The sequence below is a fragment of the Onychostruthus taczanowskii genome, unplaced genomic scaffold (assembly GCF_017590055.1).
Source record: "Onychostruthus taczanowskii isolate IOZ18803 unplaced genomic scaffold, ASM1759005v1 scaffold142, whole genome shotgun sequence".
Taxonomy (NCBI): domain Eukaryota; kingdom Metazoa; phylum Chordata; class Aves; order Passeriformes; family Passeridae; genus Onychostruthus; species Onychostruthus taczanowskii.
Window position 1 is genome coordinate 644,296 of NW_024498597.1, and position 21,146 is coordinate 665,441.

The 21,146-nt window shown below is 52.4% G+C and overlaps 1 protein-coding gene across 1 annotated transcript; it reads right to left on the minus strand.

Annotated features, from left to right (window-relative positions):
• Positions 1 to 609: 609 nt before the first annotated feature.
• Positions 610 to 20,520, minus strand: GGT7 (gamma-glutamyltransferase 7). The gene is made up of 15 exons (XM_041398233.1): positions 20,238 to 20,520; positions 17,280 to 17,506; positions 16,044 to 16,195; positions 14,749 to 14,863; positions 14,165 to 14,232; positions 13,447 to 13,520; positions 12,815 to 13,008; positions 10,697 to 10,784; positions 9,559 to 9,686; positions 7,083 to 7,171; positions 6,161 to 6,304; positions 5,533 to 5,650; positions 4,869 to 5,006; positions 3,807 to 3,906; positions 610 to 2,867 (listed from the first exon to the last, which is right to left on the minus strand). Exons 1-15 carry the CDS (start codon positions 20,413 to 20,415, stop codon positions 2,704 to 2,706), a joined length of 1,977 nt encoding a protein of 658 aa, XP_041254167.1. The 5' UTR covers positions 20,416 to 20,520; the 3' UTR covers positions 610 to 2,703.
• Positions 20,521 to 21,146: the final 626 nt, after the last annotated feature.

Genomic DNA, 21,146 nt, shown 5'->3' on the forward strand with positions numbered 1-21,146 from the left:
TAGTGGGGTTTTTTTTTTTTTTTCCCCCCAGCCCCTTTGTATTTTGTGTTTTGTGTTCCTCACTGACACTTCCATGATGAAGTTTCAGGACAAATTCTGCTTTAGAGCTGTCAGATGCCTGCAAGGGCCAGGCTGAAATCAGCACAGGTGCTCTGAACACACACATCTCTGCAATACACCCCTTTATTTCACAATGCCCATGTCACCTGTACCAAGGGAAACATCAGGTATTTCTTGGTACCTCATGTTAAATTTATCAGATCTTAAATTCATTAGATGTTAAATTCATCAGATCACAACAGATGGGCTAAAAATACCAGAGACACCAGGCCAATTAGCAGATTAAAGGTGTCTATGTTGGATACATCTGTGCTGTACTGATGCTGCTTTTAAACAGAAAAAAAAAAAAAAAAAAAAAAAAAAAAAAGAAAAATCATTTGGAATACCTTTACTTCTCTTAGCTGAAACCTAGGGGCATAGGTCTCATCTTCCAATTATTTTCAATTTTCTCTTTTTTTCCAATGCAGGCCATGATCAAGGAGAACACTTCAGAACATGCTTTATTTTAAGATTCTGGATAATTGCTATGAAATTATAATTTGGGACATAGGAGTGCCCTCTTGAATCAAGACCAAAATCTTTCACTCCCAAACATATACACGGTATCCAGCATGAGTTGGTGAATTCAGTTAATAAGGAGGATTTTAATCTTTCAAAGTGTTTTGTGACATTTCATGCAAAGTTCTGCACTGACAATGACTCAACCACATATTTTTCAGCTGTTCATAGAGAACCTCTGTGTCCAGGGGAGAGATCTGGGCTGGGACAGACCAGAAACCCCCAGACCATCTCCAGAGAGGTTCAACCCACCAAACTGCCTCCTTCCCTTCCCACGGAGCCTGGAGAGGTCTGCTCCAGGACACATTTACAAACTCTCCATCCTAGGTCAGCGACCAGCTCTAGTGCTGATGACAGAGAATAAATAGATTTGGTGTCCCTGTGGTGAGGTCTCTTCTTGGCGGCGCAGAACACGGCACAGATGTAACATTGTGCTTCCCCTGTCCCGGCTGAGGGCACGGATGTCCTTGGAACAGGAAATGCTGCTGAGGGTCCTGTCAGTGGGAGCTGCTGTGCTCCTCTCGTGGGTGGCTGCACTTCAGCAGGGCACGAAAACACCTCTGCTCTCACTCAGCCCGACACACTTCACTGGGCTGTTCTGGGATCCATGGCTCTCAGGAACAATTAGTCCCATTATCTGCCCTGTGGCCCTGACTACCCCAAAGTCAGCCCATGCCATCGAGTGCCAGAGGGTGGCACAAACGGTGTCACAGGGTGCCTGGGGAGGAAGGTCGGGGTGAGTGGTGTGATCACCAAATCAAAGAGCCAGACAACCATAAACAGACATACATATATAATATGTACAGTGGCCATGGGTGCACGTGCACCATGAAGGAAATCATCACATTTTAGACTGCAGAAAATGATCAAACTCTGGATTTTTTTAGTGACAAGTGTCTCTAACTAGCCAGCAAAAAGAACACGAAATGTCCAAATGTGGGCTGAATGACCTGGTGCAGATGTCAGCTGGGGTATTCTTCCCTTCTCAATTTCAGACACAAAATGCAAGAGCATTCTTTTATTTTCACTACATGCTGTGGACAGAAATTTATCAGTAGTGTTTGGTTTGGTTTCTACTTTTTCTCTCACTCTCTTCAGCTTTTCCAACAGATTCACTAGGACTAAAACACAGAGCTAAGGTACAGCCATTAATTCAGTCAGCAGAAATTTCCAAGCCTCTCGGTAGGAATGACCCAGGCTTTTGGAACAGACTGAGATAACGCAGTGGAAGGAGAGCTCTGAACCCTCCCAAATGCCCTCTATGTGGTCTTCAGTCCATGATCTGTGGTTTTTCACTGTGGAGTACTGCTAAGATATCTCCAAAAAGTGTCTAAGAAAGTTAAACCCGCTACCATTAATCAGAAATTCACCAGTGAGGAGGTTGAACCTCTGTAAGAAAACTACTGGGAGGTACAAAAATTGTTAGAGGAAGAAGTTGTTAGACCTGTTGAAAACCATTGCTGTGGTTACAAAATCAGACTGCCAGTGAGTCTGCACAGCAATTGGATTCAAAATATTTACTGCCAAAATTCAAGGTATGTAGTGATGTGGGCACAGAAACTTCCCTGGGACGCTGCACGCTGGCAAAAATCAGCTGGCCCATATGGAATATTAGAGGGCTCCCCAGTATTCCAGCTGCAGGCACCTACAAACACTACATCAGGCTGTATTAATTTCTGGCTTGCACTGGAAGCAAAGAAGGAGCTTGGGAAAGACAGGGAGAGAAGGATAATCATCATCAATAATAATATCAGCGGCAGCAGCTGTTTTTTTCCTTGCTCATGTTCCTGATCCCTAAAAGTAAGATGCTGGCTAGAACTGGGCTTTGGAAAGATTGATTATCAAGACTGCCAAAAGAAAAGTGCTCCTGCCACTCCTGTAACAAGGATGGGGCTGCTTGCAATCCAAATGATGGAAAATAAAGAGAGCTGGATGTTGCTGCTGCCAACTCCTCTGGTGCTGTCGGGGTGGGGAGTGCAGAGCAGCTTCCCAGCAGTATGAGGGCTGGAGAAGGGGCCGCTTCAGGACATGCACATCACAGGGTTGTGTGACAGCCTTGGCCACAGCACACGGCCCTGGCAGCTGCTACAAGATGGTGGCTCCAGCAGCATCTGCACTCCTGGGGTCCTTCAGGCCAATGATGAAACTGTTGGTTCTCCTGGCCCCGTGAACCAGGGACACCACTGGGACTTTATCCACCTGATGGCCCCTGGCCAAAAGAAATTCAATATCTTCTTCAGGAAACTCACCTGCAGGGATTTGAAAAGAGGAGTTGGTAACTGAAACCAGTGCTGCCTGTGATGCAAAGGTCTGTCTAACACTGCTGGGGCCTGCAGTGGGAGGAACCTGCCTGCTGCCCCTTCAGAATGTCCAAACTCAAAAACTAGGACCTTGTGAAGTTTCAGATTTAATTCCATTTTAGTTTCAAAGTCTACAGGGCACACTGCAGGATGGATCCTATTTAGATTTTCATCTGAAATGGGAAAGACCAGAAACTTTGGCTATTTGGTGTGGAATGAGAACCAAATTTCACTTATGGTTGGCTCTGGTGAAGTTTGGGGCAGTGTGAAAAACACCAAACAGACCAAGACTTAGAGTAACAAGGGCAAGAGCTGACAGTACAGACTGCAGAGTGCCAGCACTGATACTGTGTTTTCAGCACTAGCAAGCTACAGGCTTTTCCACAAACCTTGCCTTTTTTCAAGGTGCTGGAATTAAGGGACATGGACTGAAAAGTGAAGGGATGTAATTCACGTCAGTGGGAATAAAGTGCAGGAAGCTTTGAGCACATGTCTGGGTGAAGTTGAGGCTGCAGTCTTGCTGAGTTGGATATTGTTCATGCACCTGATCTCCAGAAGGATTTAAGGACAGGACAAGGCCACTGCCAGATGAGCTGCGACAGAGGGAAGGCTGGGGAGAAGCACCTGAAAGAGCTTGGAGAGGTGGTGCCAGAGGGGTCAGGAAGCATTTCCAGGACAAGAGGGAAAGGACATGGCTCAGCAAAGGCTCCAAGCTTTGAAGAAGTTGAAATCTGATTTTTGTGTTCCTCAAAACCCTCCACACCCCTGGGGACCCTAGAACATGGTGACCTGTGGTGCTTCCATTGCACTGTGCTAGGGAAATTCTGCTCTTTTCCTAAACTTGCTGGATTTGTGTCCATTTGTGCCCCAGCCAGTGTCCATACTCACTGTCAACCTGCAAGGTGTTGGACTGAAGCTGCGGGTGAAGTCGACCAAGTGACAAACTTTCACTCAGATTCTTGTTAAACGTTAAAACATTTACCAAAACCTGCAAGAGAATAAATTATCTTTAATAATAAAAAAAACTATGAGAATAGGAGAAGCCAGCTTCCTGAGCACCCCCCAAATTGGTGGCTCCAACATCTGCACATGCAGCAGGCAAAGGAGATTTTGAATAATTTACTAAGCTGCATGAACTGCTGCAGGGGTGTGCACACACTAAGAAGTCCTTGGAATGTGGTCTGTATATTGTTGCTTGTAAAGCAGGACATTTTCAGGATAGCATGGGCTTTTTGTCACATAGTTTCTGCAAAATAGCAGAGTTGTGTGTCTGGAACATGATGTAAGCTCTAAAGAAGTGTTTGTTACAGCCAAAAGCTCAGCATGTGACTTCTCCAAACAAAGCACTAGAAAGCAGTTCTTGGCTTTAGTTTTGCTCTGAATAATGTTTTCCAAAAGGTAAGAAAACTGGGAGCCCTTCTCAGGCTTTTCTTTTCAGCAATCCATTACTGCTGTACATGCAATCAAGCTATTGGCAAGTACTTCACCTCCTTACAAATCATAAATTAATAGGAACAGCCCAATTTATATTCAGTGTTGAGATGGAAGAATTCAGTTGGGAATGCCCTAAAAGGAGCTTTTCATGTGGAAAAGGGCTAATAGGCTGCCAGTTTCCTGCAATTCACCAAATAAAAAAATGCTCCTTTTTTTCTTAATCATCCTTAAGATGAATTTTGAACAGGTATTAGAATGACAAAAGCCATTATAGATTTTGCCAAAATGCTTCTCCTCTACAGCTATGAGTGGTGCCACTAGGAAAGGTGCAAGAAAAGTAAATTGGTAACCCTCAGAGATTTGAAATAACTCAAGTGTGGAACTGGTGACACCAAAGACTGAACCAGTAACCTCTGGCCACCAGTTTTGACCCAGCCTGGGACAATTAGGAAGGGAAAGGAGGGGAGCCTACTCAGCCTTGGGTGAGCAGCTGCTCAGGGAGGACACGGCACCGACCTGGACGATGCCGCTCAGGGCTCTGTCCCCGCTGCTGGCTCCCAGGCACAGGTAGGTGCCACACATCCCCTCGGAGGGCCTCACGATGGTGGGCAGCAGGAAGGACCGCGGCCGCTTCCCAGGCTGAAGGAGGTTTTGCTGCAGTTGAGGAAAAGTTGCACCAAAAAATGTCAATAAGCCAGCTCTCCCACAGAAGGAACATGGAGCTCATCGCCTCGTTCTGAAGAAGAGGGTTTTACAATGCATAAGGCAGCCCTGGAAGCCAACAGCACAGGTCTGCATTTGTTTCTTTCCAAGACCTGAAGACACTTTTTTCCTGCTACTTGTTACTTTTTAACCTGCAGAGCAACACTCATAAGAAACTGCTTAATACAAGTCCACATTGTTACTTAAAAGTGCATCTGCAGGGAAACTGTTACCTGCTTTCCCTGCAGGGAAAGCAGGTAACAGTGTTGTTTGATAATTCTGCACTGTAATAATAACTGATGGACATGGAGCCCTCTGTTTTCTCACTTTCAGTGGCTCACATAATGAAAAATAGCAGCTTTCTACACACTGTTTTCTCTGTTATTAACAAGGCATTAAATAGTTCCCCTGTTGTGAAGATGAGAATAAAATTGGAAGAAGAAAAGGTATATAAAGAATTTGTCACGTCATTCATTACCGGCCTGGGAATGGAGTGGTTCATTGTTTTATTTTGCCAGGAGAAGTCCAACATCTGGCTATTCAGGAGGATTCCAGAGGGTGTTACTATTCCACTGCCAAAGGGACGATTCAAAGAACTGAAAAGAAACACAGGAAATTTCATCAAAATCATCCCAGAGATGTTCGTACACCTCCAGGCTTTCAAGGCTCCAACTTTCTATCCCACCTTGTCTTGACAGAGATTCTTTGATGGTTCTTTAGTGCTGGTGAGATTGAGGAGAGACCAGTGCACTTAGGAGCAGGAGACACGTATGCCACAGCAGTCAGTCCCTCCCCGTGTTTGAGGATTCCCCTTGCTGAGATGGATCTGCCTCCATCAGTCCTACATTTGCCCCCACCTCTCCCCAGGGAGCAGGTACAGGCCACTGCAGCCATGTTCCATTGTTAGAGGGCTCTAAAACTGCACAGGGCAGAGCAGCACCAGCCCACACGTCTCAACCCCACTCTCCCATTCCTCTGCTGCAGGACTGACTGGGACAGAGCAGCCTGGCTGACCTGGGTCTGGTCCCACCCTGTCCTGCTGAACTGACTCCCTCCTCCCTGCTCCCACCCCGAGCTACAGTGGAGGGGAGACGCCAAGCCTTTACCTCACCACGGCGACAATGAAGTCATCGGGGCCCATGACCAGGACCTGGCTGGCAGCGGCCCCGCTCTCCAGCGGGGAGTGAAGCATGGACGGGAAGGACTGGGAGTCATTGATCAGCTGGCGCAGGGAATTGGCTTCTGATTTACTTCAGCAAGGAGGGAGGGAAAGAGGAAAGCAAGCCGTGAGCCTGGGGAGCTGGACGTGTCCTGGTGTCCCCACACAGCTAGGGCCGGGGTTCCCGAGGGGCTGCATGAGGACGGGGGGATGTTTTGGCTCACCCCGAGGAAGGAAGGGGTGACAAGGTGGCTCAGTCTGCACAGAGAGGCACTCAGTCTGCCATGAACCCCCAAAGGCTCTGTCTACCCCAGTTTGCCCTCACCAGGAGTAAACCCACCCCCAATGGCCAAGCTGACAATCCCAGCTGAATGCCAATCTTCAGCAGGAGGGCAAGTCAGGCCCAGCCCGAACACCAGCCATGGCTCAGCTTGGCTCTGAGGTGGGAAGCTGGGCTGAATCCTCGGGCCTGGCCTCTCCTGCACATCTGGGTGTTCTGCAAGGTCCCGAGCCCCACAGAGGGGGCAGGAAGAGGCAGAAGTGGCACGTGTGGCCATGCCCACAGGGATGGCTGTTTGTCTGACCCACTCAAAGGGAATGTTTAGAGGTGTGCCAAAGTGGGAGGAACCCTCAAGTTTAGGCTGGCTCCAGGAAACCTCTGAGTGAGGACATCCTGTGACCCATCCCCAGAGCCCCGTGAGTGTGATCAGCTGTGATCCTTGTAAAAGAGTGAGCCCTGGGAGGACACTCAGGGTCTGACCTTTCCTTCATAAAACAGAGGGAGAAAAAGCTCAGGGCACAGCACACCCAAGAACAATATCCAACCCACACATCCTGCAATGTCACCTGCCTGTCCTCCTCAGACATACCTCACCATGCCTTCTGCTGTGTGAGTGACAGACATGTCACCAGAGGGGTCTCCCAGGTTGCTCGCCAGACTCAGGGCTATTTTTAGTGTCTAAAGAAAGAACGGAAAGAAAGGAGAAGAGAAGGAGAAGAATACAGAGGAGAGGAAGAGTGGAGGAAGAGAAGGAGAGGAGAGGAGAGGAGAGGAGAGGAGAGGAGAGGAGAAAGGAAAAACATTTATGTGGCCCTGGAAATACAACTTCTGATACTCCAAACTAGAAGAGGTATCTAGTGTCCTGGTGTGTTGGCTAAAGCTTATAAAGAAAAATTAGCAGAAGTCTGGGTTCTGGGAATACCTCAGTGCAAAGGGCTGCCACATGTGGGTATGGGAACCAAGGAGCCTCAGTCCAGCATGGCAAACTGTGCTGGAGGAGCCAAGTGAGCCAATCCAGCAGCATTTGTACAACCACAGAATCACAGAATCGTTTGAGTTGGAAAGGACCTTAAAGCTCACCACATTCCATCCCCCTGCCATGGGCAGAGACATCTTCCCATGTTTGTCCAACCTGGTCTTGAGTGCTACCAGGGATGTGGTGCCACAGCTTCTCTGGGCAACCTCTGCTAGCAGTTCACCATTCTCACAGGGAAGAATTTCTTCCCTATATCCCATCTAACCCTGCCTTCTGGCAGTGGGAAGCCACAAGTGCAACATCCCTGGCAGGAGCTAATGTCCAGCTCAGTGGTTCAGCCTCATTGCCTGCTGGCACACAGGGTCTCCAGGATGCCATTTACCTTCTCTTTCCATTCCTGAGTGGTCACCACAACAGCAGAGACCAGGCTGAATCCCAAGGGAGAGGGGGTGCCGGGCTTGCTGCTGCCTCTGGATCCCAGCTCTGCTGGCCCACCAGTGCTGAGCAGAAATGAGCTGTTCTGCTCCCCAGCTGGCTGTAAACCATCCAAAGGGCTTGAACAGAAAGCATCAGTCCCAGCACACATCAGGGAATGACGGTGCAAAAGGAGGAAAAGATCTGGTTTCTCAGACATACAGAATCCTGCCTGAGCCAATCCACTGGAAATGGGAAGATGCAATTTCAAAGGACTTGGTTTATCCAGCTCTGGGACCACAGCATAGCCAGGGCAGAGCCACAAGGAGAGAGAGAGCTGCTCCTCAGCCAAGCCAGCCTTGAGAGAGAAAGGCTGAGCAGAAACACACTCAACATTCAGCTTGCAGGTTGGGCCATGGTCATTCAAGATCCAGAACAGCCCATTCCCTTGCAGGCAGCCAGCAAGGTGTGACTGCTGGTCTGGAAAGTGCCACACAGCAACAGCTTCTCCTTGGTTATCAACCGTGTGGAGAGCAGAACGTGGCAAACTTCTGGAGAAGGCAGCATTTCCATGGAGCAGTGTCTTGACCACCACACCGTGTTGGGGGGGACAAGGGCTTGGAGGCCAGGGAAGAGCTCCACGGAAACAGCAGAGCACGTCCACCCCAGAGGTTAAGGACCTCTGAACCTTGGTCCTGGTTGTCCCAGGGCTGGATACCTGAAGCTGGCCTAGCACTGAACCTTAGCCACATGTTCAGCTGTGGGACCCTGGCAATCAGGGTTACACATCTCCTGAAGTGACTGCCTTGGAGCTGGAGGTTGCTGCTCCAGGATAACCAGCAGGTGAAACTCTTGGCAGAGGAAATAGATTCACCCAAAGCTTCCTGAAGAGAGCTCAAAAATTACTCAGGTGAGTCAACCTCCTGTGCCTCAGCACAGTGTGTAACACCTCCAGTTGCTGCATTTTTGCTGAGACACTTCCAAGCACCCATTGTGCACCCATTATCTGCTACAAGGATGTAGTTAAATCCTCAATTAAAATTCCCAGCTCATAAAGCCCAGCTCTGGATCTGTAAATTCCCAACTCATAAACCCCATCTATGCATCTGTGGAACATCTAAATTACAACTCTGCTTACAGAGCAGGAGACAGAACACTTGCTCAACCTCCTGAAATCTGCAATGTTTTGGCAGGACAGTCCCAAATACAGGAAAAATTCTGGGCCTCAGAGATCAGGAGGTGGGCAGAAATGTAAACTTTTTTTTTATTATGAAGTATTGGGTCAGTTTTCTTTGTCATCACCATGTAGAGGCTTTTCTTGCAGCACACTTTGCAGTGCCCTCAGGTGCTCTGCAATGGCCAGGGCCACCACTGGAGCTAAGAGGTGGAGGAACTTGATGGGACCACCCTCAGGTGCTGTGGGGTCCTTCTGCAGAGATGACTGTATACAGGAAATGGACAAAGCCACAGTTTGTTCTGAAAAAGCTCTTCCTAAGCAGGAAAGATCCTCCTGCTCAGCCTCTGAGACAGCAGCACTGCTCAGTTTTACACTTTAGCAGTCTATTTGCGCATCTCCTCTGGGAACAGCCTACAAACATTTCTGTACAACCACAAAATAAATAAATCATTCTCTAGCAGCACAAGCAATTCAGCCAAATGTTGAGCCTCCTCTTACCTCCACCATCCAGTGCAAGATGTTCCCTCTGGATCCTTGCCTTGTGATGTTAAAGCCCTCGAGGATGTTCAGTGCTGAGATCAGTGCAGGACCTGCATGTGGAGGTGGGGGGGTGAAAACAAGGTGCCCTGTAGAGGGAAGAGAAGAGGAATGAAGCTGCTTTTGTCAGACACCATCCAGTGAGAACACTCGTCCATGAGGACAGGGAAACCCTTCCAGATTCAAGGGGAAATAATAGAAAGCAAAATGATTTGAGAAGGGTTTCCCAGAACATCCCTGTTGTATCTTTCTGTTTCTTCAGGAAGGATGAAGGAAGCCCAAAGAGGGATGCTTTATTACCTCTGAAATTCAGTTCTCATTGGTTGGCTGTTGTTTTCTAGACTGCAGTAGGGTAGAATGGAGATGGAATCACAGAAAACCAGAATGGTTTAGGTTGGAAGGGATCTTAAAAGTCATCCAGTGCCATGGGTAGGGACACCTTCCACTATCCCAAGTTGCTCCAAGCCCCATCCAACCTGGCCTTGGACACTTCCACGGATGGGGCAGCCACAGCTGCTCTGGGCCCTGTGCCAGGGCTTCATCTCCCTCACAGGCAGAGATTGCTTCCTAACATCTATTCCAAATCTCTTCTCTTTTAGTCTGAATCATTACCCTTGTCCTGTCACTCTCTGCCCATGTTAAAAGTCACTTTACCTCATTTTTTATAAACCTCTTTTAGATACTGGAAGGCTACCTAAAAAATTTGCAACATTTCAGCTATAAGGAGGGTAAATGCAGGGACTGCTAGAAAAGACTGACATTTTAGAAACTTCTTGCACAAAGTTAGCTTTTTCCCTTTGGGAACTGTCTTTAGCTGTAGGTCCAGCTCCTATTGACATGTTGCATCAAGATATGTTGCATCAAGATATGCTGCATCTTTAGACTTTCAAGGGAAAAAACATTTCAAAGAGCTGAAAATCTCCTGAGCCACCCATGATGCATCAGTGTCAGCAGGGAATAGCAGGAAACTCTTTGGAAGGCCTTTCTGCAGACATTTCAGCACAGCTTTGACTTTAACTCTTGCTCAATGCTGTTGCCACCCCTTGCAAGGTGGAGAAAACCTTCCCCTGGAGCTGCATGGAGACGGGTGAGCGTGTACCTCGATAGATTGTGTGCACGGGGTCCTCCACAGTGACACTGTAATTGCTGAAATCCTCCTCCACCAAGACTCCTCCGTAGCTGTGGACCTGCATGAGAGCAAGCAGTGCACACTGAGCAGCCTGGGCCAAGGCTCTCTGTGCAACACACCCCTCACTGTCAAACACACTCCATTGAGATTCCTGAGCCAAGTGCCAGCTTCCTTAGGATACCCTGGAAATCTGTGCTTTCACAGCCCTGGTGACCTGGCTCACAGCTCAGCATCGCAGGAAGGCTCTGCACTCCCCTCCAAAAGCTCACCCACCCCAAGGGTGCTCCCAGGACATTATGTCTGCCCAGGAAGATGGGGACTGGCCCTGCCATGCAGCTTCTCTGCCCTGGCTGGCAAATAGGAGTGTGTTAAGGGGTATTGAATACCGCCAAGATTATGGGTCCAGGAGACAAGGAGCTTGGCTGTAGCAGGTGGCCATCACTAGAAATATCAACTAAAAAATCACTGTTCTCACCCTATTTGAAATTATTTCATCTGACAGTGGGTCTACTGTAGCCTTGATCTTCCTGTAAGATTCCTGTCAGAGGTACAATGTAGCAGGGTTGGTACAGGAAAGATGGGCCATTCTCTCCACTGCAGGTCCCCTGTGGTTGAGTGATGATGGAGATGAGGGAGGACTATCAGAGCGTGGTGGGGCACTGCCCAGGCTCCCCAGGGAAAGGGCATGGCCCCAAGGCTGCCAGAGCTCCAGGAGTGTTTGGACAATGCTCTCAGGGAGAGGGTGGGATTGCTGGGATGCCTGCATGCTCTGATCTCTAACCCAGCTAGCTTCCTTGGCAGGAAAACTCTGCCAAAAACGGAACGAATCACTGGAGCAGGACAGCTAATGCAGAGCATGCTGTGGGGCCAGAATGTCAAGCAACCCCAAAGCTGCTAAAGATGTCTCTTCTACTTGGGATCCCTGTTTCCTGCCATAAAAAAGGCTGGATGAACCCCAGGGCTCTACTGAGCCAGGATCTGGCTCCCCAGACCCAGCCAGTGGGGAATGGGGTATAAGGAGCAGAGAAAGGGGAATAAACCCCAGTCAGCCACACGCTGCAGAAATCCCAAATTCCCAAGAGAGCACTATTTTGTACCTGTGCCTGGAAGCAAAGAGTAGGTGTTTTGGAGCTGTTGTTTTCACCAGATGGATGCCCTCCCTGTGCTGGAACAACACTTTGTGAAGGCAGCACTTTGCTCTGCAACCAAAGCTGGAATTGTGCACTGGTCCCAGAGCTTGTCAGGAGGGTCTTTGATGTGGCAACCCTGGGCCTTGCTCCTCCACAGGGAATTTGTGCTTCCCTGTGGCAGCCCCCAGGTCAGTGGAACATGGTGACAAAGCAGGGTTTAGCTGTGGAGATGCTCACGAGCTTGAGACTCTTCCTGCTTCCCACCCTTCACCTCTGCTATAGTTCAGGTGAACTGTAGATTTCCAAACACAGAGCCCACAGATGTCTGAGGCTTGAGCGGAATGAACACATTCCAGATTCTAGATGAGCTATTGAAGGAGCATCACTTGAGCCATGGTGGTTCAATAAAATGGTGCCTCGACTGCCCTGACTGCAGCCACACAGATGTAAAAGTTGTTACGGGTTATTGGGGGCTTTTTTTTTGTCTGTTCTGATATTTTATCCAGTGCACCTCTAACAGGAGTTAAACTAGGGCAACCCCAAATGGGACCAAGCCTTTCTAATCCTCTGCTCACAAGACTCAGTTTATTTTTAAACCATCTTCTTGGAGTCTTTATCCTACAATCCCATTAACCACAACAACTTGTTTCTCAGCAGCTCCTTGTTCTGGGGCAAAAGGCTTTGTCTCTGTTCACTTGGCTGTTCACCCAAGTGAACAGAGCCCAGAGCCTAAAATTTTTTTTTCCTTCCAGATTGTCCTGGTTATAGAGGAAATGGAGGTTTCACTTCTGTAGACTGGGGGAATGGCCTGTGTGTCACTCCTACCACTGCAGGGTCAGGGAAGGAAAAGGAGGCATCTGTCCCCACCGTTGTGCTGGCACTTGGCTTATCTCCAGTTTGTCACCTTAAGCAGGTGGCAGCCCCAGGCTGGCAGGTGCCAGGGGCAGTCCTGACTCACCTCAGAGATCATCTCCTGGGTCAGGTTCCCGCTGTAGAAGGCTGACACCCCTTCTGCCCCCAGCAGCTGCAGCACGGCTGCCAGGTCCAGGCGCCGGACAAACATCCCAGGCAGCAGGGGCTGCCCATCTGGCAGGAAAATCTCCTGGAATCGCTCAGAATAGTTCAGGTCCTTCAGTTCACTCAGGGCTTTGGCTGCAGGAGAGAAGGGGAAGGACATCCAGAAAAAACAGGGGTCAAGAAGGCACAAAGGACCTGGAGTCACTGTGCACTTGATGGGGATGTTAGAGGCCTGCTGCTGCCTCTGGCCCTATTGCAAAACTAGAGGGGAGTTGGATCATTGGTCCTTTGGAACTGGGAAAGAAACCCAAAGAAATCCCAGCACACTTCCCTGCCTGGCCCTGGGCACTGCCCAGTGTGGCTGCTCTGCCCTGGCTCTGCCCAGCCATGGCAAAGGGCTCCCATTTGGCTGCCACCACGCTGTTCCCTGGCAGACCGTGGCTCACACATTGCTCACCTCCCAACACCATTCAATCTCCACGCCCACAAAGCCCTGATTTCCCATGACTAACCCCCTGCATCCCCAACTACCTTGCACAGTGAACTGCCCTGAGCTGCCCAACAGGTACTCACCCAGGTCATGTGTGACATTAAAGCCATTCTGGGCGACACCGGCTGCGAGGCCCAGCAGCTCGGACCACGGGAGCCTGCACAGGGAGAGAGGACAAGGAGAAACGGGCCTTGGAGGGGTGCAGTGGGGCAGGTGGTGGGCAGCAAGCACAGGGCTTGGCTCTGCACTCAGGGGCTCCTGGGAGACCAGGCTGTGTGGCCAGCAGTGGCCAAAAGGAGCACTGAACTTTCAGTGCTTCTCCTTAACAGGATCCTGTCAGTGCTCCAGGATGTGCCCCAGAGAGGAATGGCAGTGCATGGATGGGGGAAGGGCTGTCTCAGCAGCAAAAGCTCAAGACAGGCTCTGGTTGTGAGCAAGGCATTCAGATCCCTCCATATCCCAACAGAGCACCAAGGACAGGCACACCTCTTAGGATCCTGCTAAAGAGAGAATGAAAATGCACAGACATGTGAGGCCATGTGATGCAGCTCTAACAGAACATTTGTTGCACATCTTCTTAGCCAACAGGTCACTTTGCAGAAAACACGACCAAGCTGAATTTTTTCTTTTGTACATGAAATTGCAAAAAAATAAACATCTCTTTCAACACAAGCCTCCAAGTACCTCTTAGCTAATGGTTTTGACTGGTGGCTGAGAACATGGTCTGATGGCAAGGGCTCGTGTGCTCCCAGCTTCCCACAGGGACCCCAGGGCACAGCCTGTGCCAGCCTCGTGTCTTACCTGCCATGTAACTGGTGTGCCTGGTGCATTCCTAGGATCATGCCTGGCACCCCTACGAGCAGACCTGGCTGTAAAACAGGAAGGACAAAAAGGAAGAGAGTAGTCTCCTTTCCATGAGGACATGGGACATGTCCTCAACTGCAAGGGGAGGTGCAAATCATGTTTACTTTGGAATTATCTGCATAGTTAGGAGAAGGGAAAAGTCTGCAGCAACACACTTTACTATGGAAGAAAAGGTTTTGGAAGGAGAGAGGCAAATTCAATCTTGTTCTCAACCTAGTTTGGTCAGGAGAGATAATTCACCAGGACAACCTGGGATTATGCTCCTTCCTGGGGCTCTTGCTCTTCCAGCACCCTGCTGCCATAGAGATGTACCTCTTTACTCCCCAAAGCTCTGCATGCATTTCGGGGCTGATAAAGAAGTGCTTTCTCTAGATTCCCTATGTGTGTAGGGCCCAGGATCTCCTATGATGAGAGACCTCTTGCCGCTTTGCTGGGCATCTGCCCCTCAGCCTGAAAGCTGGAGGAAGGAGAGCTGGAGACAACAGCCCTGGAGACAATGGCTGTGGGATACTGGTTCTCACCTTAGTGTCCTGCTGCAGGTCCCCTTCCAGTGGGATGCCCAGGGGAGCCACCTCACGGAAGTCGATCACCCAGCTCCTGTTCTTGCGGATGTCGTGGACCAGCATCACCCCGCCCCTGCGGCGAGACAGGGTCAGGCGAGGCACCGGCTGCTCCTGCAGCAGCCGCGGCCGTGTAGCTTGGCTGCACTGAGTGAGGCCGGGGCCGGTCCAGTGGCACAAGGGCTTCTGTGCCAGGTCACCAGCCCCAGCGGGGCCACGGGGTGGCCAGAGTAGCAGCAAATGCTGCTGTCCTTCCTTAGGACACACACCAGGACAGCCAAGGCAGGGTTTGTGTGGGACACAGGCAGCCCTAGGCTGAGCCTGGTGAGGCTGGAGCAGTCCCTGCCTGCCTGGTCCTGGAGCCACTGGCTCTGTTCCACCACCAGGTTGGGACCATCTGGGATTTTCTTTCTAATCGGAGCAGTTTTGCAACAAAAGAGGGTGTTTGCTTACAGCAGCAATGGGTGGTGCAGCTGGAGCAGTGATCAGGTGGCTTCGGTTTATGCAACGCTGCTGAGCCCTCCTGCAGAGTGAGGAGCACCAGGCTCACGTGGATGCCACCCTGAATGAGGGCTGGGAGAAGGACACCCCTCCCTGGCAACTTCCTGGAGCTGGGCTCCAGACCTCAGCCTCAGGAGCAGAGCTTGTGGAAGGCAGGACTTGGGCTCTGAAAGCACTGGGACTGAGTCCAGGGTGTTTGTAGCTCCTGGCGCAGCACACGTGGGGCTGGGATGCTCCCTGCAGCCACTACAGCAGAAACAATTCCCTGCCTGGGGGTCTCTGTCCTGTGCTGACAGCACAGAGCACAGGAAGGGTCACTTTGACAGATGTGGACACATCCACTGCCTGATGCCAGAGTCCTGGCACCACACCCTCAGCGTGGCACTGCCACGGAGGCATTTCTCAGCTGCAGAGGGACTTTTACAAGGGCAGATAGTGACAGAACAAGGGGGAATGGCTTTACACTGACAGAGGGCAGGTTTACATCAGGTATTTGGAAGAAATATTCCTCTGCCTAAGGGGGAGGTAGGAGAACCAGGCACTGGTGTAGGCTGCCTCATGCCTGGAAGTGTCCAAGGCCAGGTTGGATGGGGCTTGGAACAACCTGGGATAGTGGAAGGTGTCCCTGCCCATAGCAGAGGGTGCGACTGCATGGGCTTTAAGGCTTCTCCAACCCAAACCAGTCTGGGATTCTGTGAAACCACTCCCTTGAGGCCACCTGAAGACAAGAGCAGAGGGTGAGGCCCCACACTTACCCTCCCAGCCCCGAGGTGTGGGGGTTGACGATGCCGGCGCAGAGGGCCGAGGCGATGGCCGCGTCCACCGAGGAGCCGTGCCTGGCCAGCACGTGGGTGCCCAGCGCGGTGCAGCGCGCGGCGTCCGTCACCACAGCGCCGCGGTGGAACAGCTGCCGGAAACGAGAGGGCACAGCTGGGCAGTGCTGCCCCTGCCCGCCTCTGCACCCACCAACGTGGCACCTGAGGCCTGGGGCCAGCGCCAGGGCCGTGGCTGATCCAGCAAATGCCAGTGGAAACGTCCCTGGGCACATCCCTGCTCCAGGGCAGCTGCAGGTAGCCACGGCCACCAGTTCAGACAGCTTTCCATGCTCTGTGTGCCAGGCTGGGGGGCCACGTCTCCCTCTGCCCCTCACCAGCCCAGAGCTGTCCCTGTGCTGCAGCCAGGCAGTCACCAGGAATGGGGATACAGCTGTAAAGGATGCAGCAGGCCCCCAGGACCACAGCTTGTTCTCGTCCTTGTGCCAGAGCTGTGCTAATGCAGTCACATGGTATTTTAAAGAGTTGATTTTCATCCCTATGACACAAATTGCAGCAACTCAACAAGAACCAGGCTGGCCTGGGGACATGCAAAGACAGAAGGGTCATGGCAGCATGTGGAGATGGTGATGGTAACTCCTGGCTGACTGTGACCCTGGCAGAAGTTCTGCAGGAGAATCCAACCCTGTGGGCAGGCTGCCTTGGCTGTGCAATCTAGCACTGGGCTGTAGGAGAGATTATCAGGAGGTTCACCTCTGTTTTCAGCTACTTCCCTGCTTAGTCCTGGGTGAATCTTCCAGAGGCGAATCTGGGCATGTATGCCCACAATCCACAAAACTCTACAAGTGGACAAGATGCCTACTGTTTAACTAAGGATTACTTTCTGAAAGCACTCCCATCTGGAGTCACAGCAGTGGGGTTGCCTGTTCTCTCCCAGCAGCACCCCCAAACCTGCCTGACACAGCCCCCCACACCCTGGCCATGCAGCAAGCTCTGAGAGTCTGGCTTGGCTCTCCAAGCACAACCTCCAGGTGCAGGAAAAGGCTTTCAAGCCAATTTGGGGTGCACCCCAGGGGAAACTGAGCACCCAGGGCCTCACTGACACCAGCCATGGCTCCCCAGTACTCTACTTGCCAAACTGCTGACCAGGAGGAAAGTCAGGGAGCTCTCCTATCTTTGGAGCCAAAGCCCAACCATAAATCCACTGTTTTGTCTTACCTGAGGGTCCCCAAAATAGATCTGCATGATGAGGGCCACAGTGACACCTGTGGCGAAGGTCAGGCAGGCGGTGATGATGACGGTCAGCCCATCCTGCCGGCAGCTGCAGTCTCCTGAGAAGGGGTCCTTGCTGGTCTCCTGCAGAGGGGACACATCCTGGCTTCCCATCTCTGAGGAGGACGAGGGCAGGCGCTGGAGACGCGCAGACTTCAGGAAGGAGTCTGGGTCTTTGTGGGCAACAGGGAGAAAACAGGTGTGAGTTATTGAGCAACTTGGGGCTCTCATTGCAGTGTTTACCCAGCACTAACATTACACTGAGCCCCTTCCAGCATAGCTATCACCTTCCCTATTGATCCCAGCTCTCAGGAGCCTTTCTGGCTCAGATACTGCTTTGAGTCATCTTACTGATCCTTTTCTTTAGCTCTGGTTATTCCAAACTGACTTCCCTGGAGACTGAGAGAGATGAAAAACCCTTGAATTTTTACTCCATTTCAGTCCATTCATCAGCCTTCAGTGACAGGTCCTCTCTTATGCTCCATCTGGAGGGGTTCTTAACACAGCAAACAGGTCTTTGAAATGCAGCAGGACTGAAGAAGAGGAAATTAAGGTATGAAAAAAAAGATGCAGCAGCTTTACTTGGAGCTGTGATTGAGCTAAAACACCAGAGCAAAGCAGAGGTAAAGCAAAACATTTGGCCTGGGCACAGAAAATCCCTCTAGGGAAGCGAGGGCAGGGAGGAGCAAACCTGCAAACCGGAGGCCTTGGAACATCCGCTCGCTCCTCTGCAGGAAGGACTCTGCTTTAATTCCTTGCTTCCTCTGGCAGATGAGGCCCACTCTGAAATGAAGCCACACACTGGACACCCAGCTCCAAGATGGCAAAGCAGTGTTTGCTGGACCTCAGCAGGATGAAAAAGTCTCGGTTTTGCTCTGAAAGATTCCTTGAATTTCTGTGAGTGTCAGCTGCTGCCCTTTTGCTGGGAGGACACTGGCTAAGGATGCCCTGGCCATCCCATTGCTGCCAGGCACTCGGAGCTGCTGGGGCAGCTGTGAGGTCATGCCCATCCCTCATGGGCCCTGAAGGGAACCAAGTAGCTCAGGGCATCATCCAGGGCTCCTGGAAGAATTTTTTCAGGGGTTGCAGTACTCTGTGCATCCATAGTGGAAAAAGAGGGGCACCAAGTGGAAGAGATGAGAAGCTTGTAGCTCCATACAAATGTTTCCTGGGTTTGCAAAAGGAGAAGGGGAGCGAGCAGGAAAGCCCACATCCCCCCATCAACTGCCTGTCTGTCTGGTCTGGCAGGTGCTAGGTATCACTATGGGCACTGCCAGCTCAGTCCTTCTCATGGCATTAACCTGACCTGGCTGCAGCTCTCCTGAAGCCAGGGAGGGAAGGAGTTTTAATTTCAGTGATGCTGCAACCAGGAGTAAACTCCCACAGCCAGGGAATCCTCTCAGGATGAATTTAATCTCATTTGTGGTGTGGTGGTTTAGGAGTGGGACTGGGAAACGCTCAGCTTTTGCAGCCTGAGTCTCTGAGCACACAGAGCTCCTCATGGGGCCTGATCTAAGTGAGCTGGACTGAGCAGGAGGACTGGCTGGTGGCCTCAGTGGGGACCACAACAGGCCTGGCAGGGGCTGCCATTGGGGTGGGATGTCACATACAGCCTCTGGCACACACGAGTGAGGCCCCAGCCCCACCTGCAGGGAAACAGTGAGGAGTGAGCTGGACTCCAGGACACCATCCCTCTGCACTGGTGACAGGCCAGCCCAGCATGAGGGGACACGAACACCTAGAAGAGGGCAGACCACAGCCCTCCCACCATGAAGCACCTCCCCATTTTCTGCCTCACACATCCTATTTTTAGTCTCTGTGACCACTGGTGTTGCACAGGGACGCCAGAGCCGCGGTGTGGGGACGGGAGCAGCTGGAAGGGGTCACATGGGAGCAGAAGCAGCCTGCACAGCCAATGCACAGCTGCCCATCCCAACACCAACGTGCATGCTTTGAAAAAGAAGCCACCAAATCCCACTTGGCTTCCATGGGGCTGTGAAGGAGTCATGGCTTTATGGAGGAGCCAATGCTTTGGAGAACCAGGGCCACCTGAAGTCTGGAGCTGCTGCAGAGGAGACAGCAGAGACTGGAGCTGCTGGTGGGCTCTGCAGGTGCTCCTGCAACAAGTGTGAGGAGAGCAGCAGCTTTCTTCTCCAGCCACCACACCTGCAGGTGTTGGCACTGCCAAAACTGCACCAGATTCTGGCTGTGTGACAAAAGACCGCATGCTTCCAGGAGAGCTGCTCCCACACTGCTGCAGGCAGCGGCTTTGCCTCGACAGTCAGGAGAGCACAGGGTGGGAACAGGCAACGGGAGCTTCACCCGTGGGCATGATGGGACAGGGCAGAGGGTAAGGGGAGCCTGGGGCTGTGCAAACATGGGCTTGGGGGCTGACAGGCACCTGGGAACCAGCCCCAGGGGGAAGGGCAATACCGCTTGAAGACACAACATGAGGGAGAAACAGCATTTCTCTCAGCTACGGAGGAGAAAACAATCAGTTAAATATAGGCAGAGGATTTTCTCACAGATCAAACCATCACCTGACTTTATTCCAGCTGAGCACCGGAGGGATGAAGCATCCCCGACTGAGGGATGTGCAAAGAGCACCCCACGGTGGAGGGATGCTCAAGGAGCATCCCAGATGGAGAGATGCTCAAGGAACATGCAAGGAGGCCATGCACAAATGATCCAGGCTGGAAGGCCAAGCTGGCTGTGGGAGAGCACATTCCAGGCTGCCCTGGGAAGCTCTATGCCGAACCCCCGGATCTCTGGCTGCCTTCCGTCCCTCAGGGTGAAGGCGGGGCCGGGGCGCAGGGACGGCGGGAGCCGGGGAGCCCCGCTCCGGGCCGGGGCCGGGGCCGGGGGTGCCGGGGGCCGCGGGCGGGCTCTGCCGCCGCCCCTCACCCGTGTCCTGCTCGCCCAGGAACGCGTCCTCCTCCTTGCGGGCGCGGAGGCCGCTCTCGGCCGCGCCGCTCGGCTCCTCCTCGGGCAGCCGCGGGAAGCTGGTGATGCTCATGTAGTCCACGGGCGAGCCGGCGGCCAGGGCCCGCTGCCGGCCCGGCACCGCCTCCGGCACTGCCATCGCCGGGTCACCCCGAACCGGGTCACGCCGAGCCGGGACCCACAGCCGCCCGGGCCGGGCCGGGCCGGGCCCACCGCTCCCGGTCAAACGGAGCCGCCCAGCGCCGGCCGGGCGGAGCCGCCGGAAGGGGCCGGGCTCAGGGGCGGCTCCTCCCCGGTGCGGGGGGCGCTCCGGGCCGCTCCCCCAGGCGGGTTTGTCCGGGGTGCCGCCGCGGCAGCCAGCACCGGCCGGCGGGGTCGGGAGCGGCTCGGGGCGGAGGGCCCGGGCCCCGCTCCAGCCGGGGCTGCTCCATGGCCCGAGGTCCCCTTCGCCCCTGGCCCACACAGGGGGATCAGCCCCGGCCACACCGCAGCAGGCGGGTTCCGGGCCAAGCCTCCGGGGAGCTGGATCCGAGATTCCTCCGTCCGCCTCCAGAAGGCTGGAAGAGTTTTCCAGGGGATGTGCATGCACATTATGTCGCTGCCACAGCCAGCCCGTAGCAGGGGGCTCACATGTCACCCTTGTCACGGGGCAAGGGGCACCATCAGCAAGAGATGCCGTGACATTTCCCCAGAGCGGCCGGGTGTTTGCTCTCCTACAGCCTTCCTTCCATCGCTGGCTGCTCGTGCGTGTGGCCCTCTGGGATGAGAGCTGGACACCGAGGTTCCCTCCACAGCACAGGGGTTTGGGTTGCCGTTTGCAGGTGCACCTGGCCAGGCTGACCTGGCACTGGTGGCTCCCTGCTCCTGGCT